Raw genomic sequence first — 7,764 nt, 5'->3', positions numbered from 1 at the left:
TCAGCCTAGTGCTCCTCGCCCTCAGAAGAGACAATACATTTTAAGGCAAGAAGCATGAGGGGAAATTCAACCCCTTATTGCCAAATTCTTGCCATATGAGTTATGAAGGCCTCCTTACAATACTCGCATGTTACCAGATAAAAAGCCTAATGGCAAGTACAGATTTGTCAGAACCCTTAGAGCATTAAGAAATGCAGTTGTCTCCATACACCTCATTGTCCTCAAAACTTACCAAGTCACAGGGGATGCAAGCTGGTTTACATTCTTAAAGCCAAAAGATGCATTTTTCTGCATCTCAATGCATCCAGATTCATAATATGTTTGCCTTTGAATGGACTGATCCAGATATGGATTCAGCCTCAAAACTAACCTGGACAGTCATCTCTGAAGGGTTCTGGGATAGCCCCCACTTATTTGAAAATGCTCTAGCTAAGGATTTAAGAAATCTACAATTGGAAAGGGACACAATTATTCAGTATGGAGGTGACTTGCTCATTGCTAGCCCAACTAAAGAAGACTCAGATAATAATACTGTTAAGTTGGTAAATTTCCTGGGAACTTGCAGATACAGGGTATCACCATACAGGGCTCAGATTTTGACTCAAAGACTTAAATATTTGGAATCTGTCTTAACCTCTGGAACTGATCAACATCCCTAGAAGATGAAAAAGTTATTTTAGTCACCCAAGGGTCCCAGCCCAACAAATGACTGCAGGCTTTTTTAGGAGATGGCTGGGTACTGCTGCTTATGGGTGCCCAGATTTGGACATGTAGCCAAGCCTTTATATGATACACTCAAGGGAAAGATTTAGAGCTCCTAGAATGTAATTGGAACTGCAAGCAAACCTTCAATGCTCTCAAGGAGAAATTGGGCTCTGCTGCAGCTGTGGGAGTCCCCAAGTTGGATGAACCATTTTTTCTTTATGTGGCCAAAAACTAAGGCATAGGCCTTGGGTAATCTTGTCCCAAAACTGGGGGACATTCCAAGGACAGTAGCCTAATTTTCTAAGCAGATAGACCAGGTGGCTTCAGGATGGCCTTGATGTCTGAGAGCTATTGCTGCTACCACTTTTCTAGTAGGCAAAGCTAATAAACTAACATTAGAACAGCACCTACAGGTTTTTGACCCCACACCAAGAGAAGGTGGTCCTAGAAGCTAGAGGGCACTAGTGGATAATAGGAGAATATTTATGAAAGTGTCAGGCCTTATTGCTAGACACTCCAGACATAACCCTTAAAGCCTGCCAAACCATAAACCCAGCTACTTATCTGCCAGAGTCCACAGGTGCTCCCAGCCTTTCTGGCATACAGGTTGTATTAGTCTGTTCTCATGCTGCTAATAAAGATATAGCTGAGGCTGGGTAATTTATAAAGAAAAGAGGTTTAATTGACTCACAGTTCTACATGGTCGGGGAGGCCTCACACTCATGGCAGAAGGCAAATGAGGAACAAAGTCACATCTCTTACACGGCAGCAGGCAAAAGAGCTTACGTAGGGAAACTCCCCTTTATAAAACCATCCGCTGTAATCCTAGCACTTTGAGAGGCCAAGGCAGTGGATGACCTGAGGTGAGGAGATGGAGGTCAGCCTGGCCAACATGGTGAAAACCCGTCTATGCTAAAAGTACAAAAATTAGACCGGCATGGTGGTGGGCACCTGTAATCCCAGCTACTTGGGAGGCTGAGACGGGAGAATCGCTTGAACCCAGGAGTCAGAGGTTGCAGTGAGCCAAGATCATGATAATGCACTCCAGCCTGAGCAACAGAGCAAGACTCTGTCTCAAAAATAAATAAATAAACCATCAGATCTCATGAGGCGTATTCACTGTCACGAGAACAGCATGGGAAAGACCCATCCCCCGATTCGATTACCTCCCACTGGGTCTCTCCCACGATATATGGGAATTATGGGAGCTACAATTCAAGATAAGATTTGACTGGGGACACAGCCAAAGCATGTCACAGGTTATGAAACACATTTTTTTTTTTTTTTTGAGACGGAGTCTCGCTCTGTTGCCCAGGCTGGAGTGCAGTGGCGCAATCTCGGCTCACTGCAAGCTCCGCCTCCCGGGTTCACGCCACTCTCCTGCCTCAGCCTCTCCGAGTAGCTCGGACTACAGGCGCCCGCCACCACGCCCGGCTAATTTTTTTGTATTTTTAGTAGAGACGGAGTTTCACCATGCTCTCGATCTCCTGACCTCATGATCCGCCCGCCTCGACCTCCCAAAGTGCTGGGATTACAAGCGTGAGCCACCGCGCCTAGCCAAAACACATTTATTCTAGCAGGCCAGACTTAGGAGAGATGAGCCCCTTGACCATCCCAAGGAAGAGTGGTTAACAGACGCAAGTTGTTTTATGCATCAGGAAAACAGGAGGGCTAGATATGCTATTATTAGTCAGCACAAGAGAATCAAAGCACAAGCCTTGCTGGCCTCGACCTCAGCTCAAAAAGTTGAGTTAATTAAACTTGTAGGCCCCTGCAGTTGGGAAAGGATTTAAAAGTTAACATTTACACTGATTCCAAGTAAGATTTTCTAGTGCTTCATGCTTATGCTGCAATTTGGAATGGGTAGGGACTGCTGACCCCCAAGGGCTTTTCCATACATCATTCAGATTTTGAGCTTGTTAGAATGCTGCTTTGCTGCCAAAAAGTGACTATAATTAATCGCAGGGGATATCAAAAAAGAGACTGACTGTGTAAAAGGAAACGCACTTGTAGATGTCGCAGCCAAGGCTCCTGCACTGAAAGGGCCAATGAAGCTTATGGGCATGCTGGTCAGCATACGTAGAACCGGGCCAGAACACTCTGAAGAAGAACAAAAATGGGCCAGGGATGGCATTTCAGTCCAGGGCCCCTCTGGCTGGCTGAATGATGGTAATAAATTACTAATGCCAAGTAGCAATCATAGGAATATAACTCAGCACTTTCATGATTCTTTTCACCCTAGGAGGGATTCTTTGTTTCTGTTAATGTCTCATTTGTTTATAGGGGTAAATATTTTCAAGACACTAAAACTGGCGGGTCAGCCCTGTGAGCTCTGTGCCTGACATGACCCAAACGGCCAGCAATTTTCTCCTCCAGTTAAACCTGTCCAAAATTGAGGAACCTATCCAGGTGAGAACTGGCAACTCTAATTTACCCTGATGCCTTTCTGCAGGAGATTCAAGTATTTGCTAATGCTTACTGATACCTTCACTGGTTAGATGGAGGCATTCCCCACCGCATCTGAAAAACGTATACCAGAATAAATAACTCCTCAGTTTGGGTAATCTAAAAGCCTGCAAAGTGACAATGGCCCATATTTCACAGCAGGCCTATCCCAACACCTATCCTCAGCTTTAAGAATTCAATATTACCTTCACTCTGCGTGGAGACCGCAGTCCTCTGGAAAGGTGAAAGGGCTAATCCTACTCTAAAGAATACTCTCGCTAAATCAGAGGCCTGACTATCTCTAACACTGCGGGTTTGAACTGCTCCAAAGTAAAACTTATAATTAAGTCCTGTTGAGTTAAATACGGAAGGCCTTTGCTAACCACAGATCTAATAGAAGAAAAGACTCATCAATTAAAAAAAGTGTCATCAATCTAGGACAGGTGCAAAGGCACTCTGTGAATATGCAAGCAAGAGTCTCCCCCTGCCACATGGGAGGAAAATTCAGTTTCAGCTCAGCTAGGGATCTAGTCTTATTAAAGACGTGGAAGGAAGTTCTCCAGCTGAGCAGCTTTCCCCAACGTGGAAAGGACCACAGCAAGGACACCTGAGTTCTCCGACAGATGTTCAACGCCCAGGAATTCACAGGTGGGTACACCTGTGTGGAAGTAAAGCTGTTGCTTATTCTGGGAGCCGCATCCGAGGCTGAGGGATGTGGGCGCGGGGCTATTTCAGCGTTGGTGGAAGGCGGGCTGCGTCGCTGCGTGTTTGCTCCTCCTTCTCGCGTTTCACCTGCCTCCCTAATCCCGCCTTGGCCATGAGGGAGATTGTGCTCACGCAGATCGGGCACTGCGGGAACCAGATCGGCACAAAGGTTGGCAGCTGGGGCTCTGAGGGCCCAGCCCGGGCCTGCCGGGTGGCCAGGGAAGATATTGGCAGTGGCGGTGCGGTGCCCCTGCATTGCGGCCCCTGGGTTCCCTGCCGGGGACATGCAGCCTAGGGATGGGGGTGCGGATGAGGGTGGAGGTGGGAGAGGGGCTGGGGCGCCTCCATGACCCAGCCCTGGCCTGTCTGGCCCCTCCCATCTCTGGCAGTTCTGGGAGGTGATCTCGGATGAGCATGCCGTGGACGCTGCTGGCACCTACCACGGGGACAGCCACCTGCAGCTGGAGCGCATCAACGTGTACTACAACGAGGCCAGCGGTGAGACCCACGTCCTTCCCCCACCACCCTCATGCGAATGGCAGCCCTCCCCTCACTCATGCCTTCCCGCCCCACCCAGGTGGCAGGTATGTGCCCCGCGCTGTGCTCGTGGATCTGGAGCCGGGCACCATGGACTCTGTGCGCTCGGGACCCTTGGGGCAGATCTTCAGGCCAGACAACTTCATCTTCGGTGAGCTGCGGGGGAGGACTGGGGTGCGGCTTCTTAGCCAGGGCAGCTCAAAATCTAGGAGTACCCCAAGGTCATAGCTGTGGGAACTGTGAAGCCAGGGCCCCCGAACACCCTGCTGTCCGCCGAGTCGAGTCGCTCAATCTTTCTCTTCTAAACGGGCTTTGGGAGGGAAGGCCCAGGTGTCTGCTCAAGGTGAGGAGCTACTGATGTAAACTCCCTGCAGGGAGCTGAGCTGGGGCCGTGGATACTGCCTTCTCTGAAAATGGGCAGGAGCCACCTACAGCGAGATCTGTCAGCCTGTCTCAGGTTTGACTCCTGACTTAATTCCTAACAGGGGAAGCTGCTGTCCTGTAACTCTGAGGGAGGGGGTTTCATTTGCACCACCTGCAGGGCGAATGGTGCTCTCACCTCAAGTGACACTTGGCCCTTTTTGCATTATGGTGGTGACCACTGATGACCGTATACCTGGCCATCAAGTGACTGGCTGTACTGTCTTACAGGTCAGAGTGGGGCCGGAAACAACTGGGCCAAGGGATACTACACAGAAGGCGCGGAGCTGATGGAGTCAGTGATGGACGTTGTCAGAAAGGAGGCGGAGAGCTGTGACTGTCTGCAGGGTTTCCAGCTGACCCACTCCCTGGGTGGGGGGACCGGGTCTGGGATGGGTACCCTTCTGCTCAGTAAGATCCGGGAGGAGTATCCAGACAGGATGATAAACACATTTAGTGTTTTGCCCTCGCCCAAGGTGTCAGACACCGTGGTAGAGCCCTATAATGCCGTCTTCTCAGTCCAACAGCTCATAGAAAATGCAGACGAAACCTTTTGCATAGATAATGAAGCGCTATATGACATATGTTCCAGGACCCTAAAACTGCCCACACCCACCTATGGTGACCTGAACCACCTGGTGTCTGCTACCATGAGTGGGGTCACCACATGCCTGCGCTTCCCAGGCCAGCTGAATGCTGACCTGCGGAAGCTGGCCGTGAACATGGTCCCGTTTCCCCGGCTGCATTTCTTCATGCCTGGCTTTGCCCCACTGACCAGCCGGGGCAGCCAGCAGTACCGTGCCTTGACCGTGGCTGAGCTTACTCAGCAGATGTTTGACTCTAAGAACATGATGGTGGCATGTGATCCCCGCCATGGCCGCTACCTAACGGCGGCTGCCATTTTCAGGGGTCGCATGCCCATGAGGGAGGTGGATGAACAAATATTCAACCTTCAAGATAAGAATAGTAGGTATTTTGTTGACTGGATACCCAACAACGTAATAACAGCTCTCTGTGACATCCCACCCCGGGGACTAAAAATGTCAGCCACCTTCATTGGGAATAATACGGCCATCCAGGAAGTCTTCAAGGGTGTCTCAGAGCAGTTTACAGCAATGTTCAGGCGTAAGGTCTTCGTCCACTGGTACACGAGTGAGGGCATGGATGAGACTGAATTCGCCGAGGCTGAGAGCGACATAAACGACCTGGTGTCTGAATACCAGCAACGTCAGGATGCCACGGCCAAGGAGGAGGAGGAGTTTGAGGAGTGTGCTGAGGAGGAGGTGGCATAGAACTTTCCTTTTTTAGGTAAAGGGGGGAAGCAGCGTGGATTCTTTACTGTGTTCTGACAGCCATGTGTCACTATGCACTTGTTCATTTGTGTCTTCACCTCTCCTCCTGCTGCATTTTAAAGCACTTTTATAGTATGCCGTTTTGCCTAATAAAGTATTTTCACAGCATCTGGTTTCACCTCCAACTTCCCATGGGCCCTCTGGCTACTGCTGCCCGATGCGCATAGTTGTCCTGCAAGGCTGAAGCTGTCCGGGCTTATCACATGCCCAGGAACAAGCATTCCAGTGGCTCCAGGAGGGGTCGGCATGGGCTGTGGACGTGGCAGGCAGGTGTCACATGAACTTGGGGATGCCCTGGGCCTTGGGCAGCGACGTGGTGGAAAACCTGTTCCTGAAGGAAGCCTTGGCTTGTCCCATGTGCCAAACTTCTAGGGGACCAGCTGGCCCTCTGTTTCTAGAACTTTAAAGGGGGTTAGTGATGCTGGTGGACAATATCCCCAAAGTCCCTTCTCATGGTAGGAATGTGGTCAGACAGCTGGCTCTGAACCAGCAATGAGGGGTGGGCAAGTAGGACCCCAGCCCCTCCATCACCATGACAGCCTGGGTGTGTTTGTGTAGCCTCATTCTCTTAATGAGGTGGGCATGGGATGTCTGGCAGGGACTACCGGGCAGGAATCAAGCCCAGTGTATGCTCACATGCACTGAACCCTTTGTAGAAGGGGATTACGTCCTGGGGGATGTAGATGGTGGTTGCTGGGACTGTGTGCTCGGGGCAGTCTCTCCAAAGGCACAGATGGGGTTTATGAACAGAACCCGGAGAGACAGGCAGGTGCTCACAAATGCTGCTTCCCCCAAGTGGCGACCAGTGAGAAAAACGCCCGAGTGGAGGGCTGACCTGCCCTGTCCGGAGGGCTGACCTGCCCTGTCTGGAGGGCTGACGCTCTCTAGAAAGGTGGCTAATGTGTACTGTCTGTTGTCTCCCTGTCCCCCACTCCAAAACTTCAGGGCAAAAATCATCCAAGATTGTCAGGATGAGCCTGGTGAGGGTGGCACCTTTGGGGATACACCCTCCAGCCTGGCAGAGTCTCCTCCCCAGGCTTCTCAGGGAGCCTGGACTTCAAAGCCTGCTTTGGGGAAGCTTCAAATAAGAGGTGTGTGTGTGAGCTGGGTGCTGGGCAGCATGCACGGACAGTGCTCTTCTCCCTGGCTCTTGTAGAAGTTGTCCATGGCCTGTGTGATGACCTCTTGGTAATTCCCACCCCACCCCCATCACACAGATAAGACGAAGCCAGCATAGCCTGGGGGTGGGCAGACGTACGGGTTCTACCTCAGGTCCCCTGGGCATACCCACCTGCCTCCGACTTGTCTGGGAAAACAGGTGAGGCCCCTTTTTCTCTGAAGGTTGGCAATGGTCTATTGCAGCCAAATGGGGAACAGGCAGGCAGGAGAGTGTCTCATCTCAAAAGAAGTGGCTCTTGGAAGCAGCTAGAAGGTGGGAGAGGTCCCCCATACTCCCCCAACCTGTTCTTGGGGCCTCTGTGACAGCCCCCCTCAGTGGCTCTCACTCTGAGGGGTGTTCTTGCCCAACCCAGGTGCGTACCAATCTGAGATGGCCTTGCACGGACCTGGTTAAGAAGGTTCAGCTGCAGCAACCACTGGA

At 50.9% G+C, this 7,764-nt stretch overlaps 1 protein-coding gene across 9 annotated transcripts; it reads left to right on the top strand.

Moving 5' to 3' along the window:
* Positions 1–3,967: 3,967 nt before the first annotated feature.
* Positions 3,968–6,227, top strand: LOC116464528 (tubulin beta-8 chain-like). Of its 9 annotated transcripts, none has more exons than XM_032147783.2 (5): positions 3,968–4,024; positions 4,245–4,353; positions 4,433–4,543; positions 5,044–5,069; positions 5,142–6,227. In XM_032147783.2, the coding sequence occupies exons 1-5, from the start codon at positions 3,968–3,970 to the stop codon at positions 6,102–6,104; spliced, it is 1,266 nt and encodes a 421-aa protein (XP_032003674.1). In that variant the 3' UTR covers positions 6,105–6,227. The 9 variants fall into 9 exon arrangements, with proteins under 9 accessions (XP_032003674.1, XP_058291091.1, XP_032003679.1 ...); XM_058435108.1 differs by having other exon boundaries at positions 5,044–5,135; positions 5,742–6,227; XM_032147788.2 differs by having other exon boundaries at positions 5,044–5,172; positions 5,419–6,227.
* Positions 6,228–7,764: the final 1,537 nt, after the last annotated feature.

This window comes from Hylobates moloch, unplaced genomic scaffold (assembly GCF_009828535.3).
Source record: "Hylobates moloch isolate HMO894 unplaced genomic scaffold, HMol_V3 SCAFFOLD_907, whole genome shotgun sequence".
NCBI classification, from domain to species: Eukaryota; Metazoa; Chordata; class Mammalia; order Primates; family Hylobatidae; genus Hylobates; species Hylobates moloch.
Note: the sequence above shows the minus strand (reverse complement) of the source record. Positions and strands in the feature narration are given on the sequence as shown.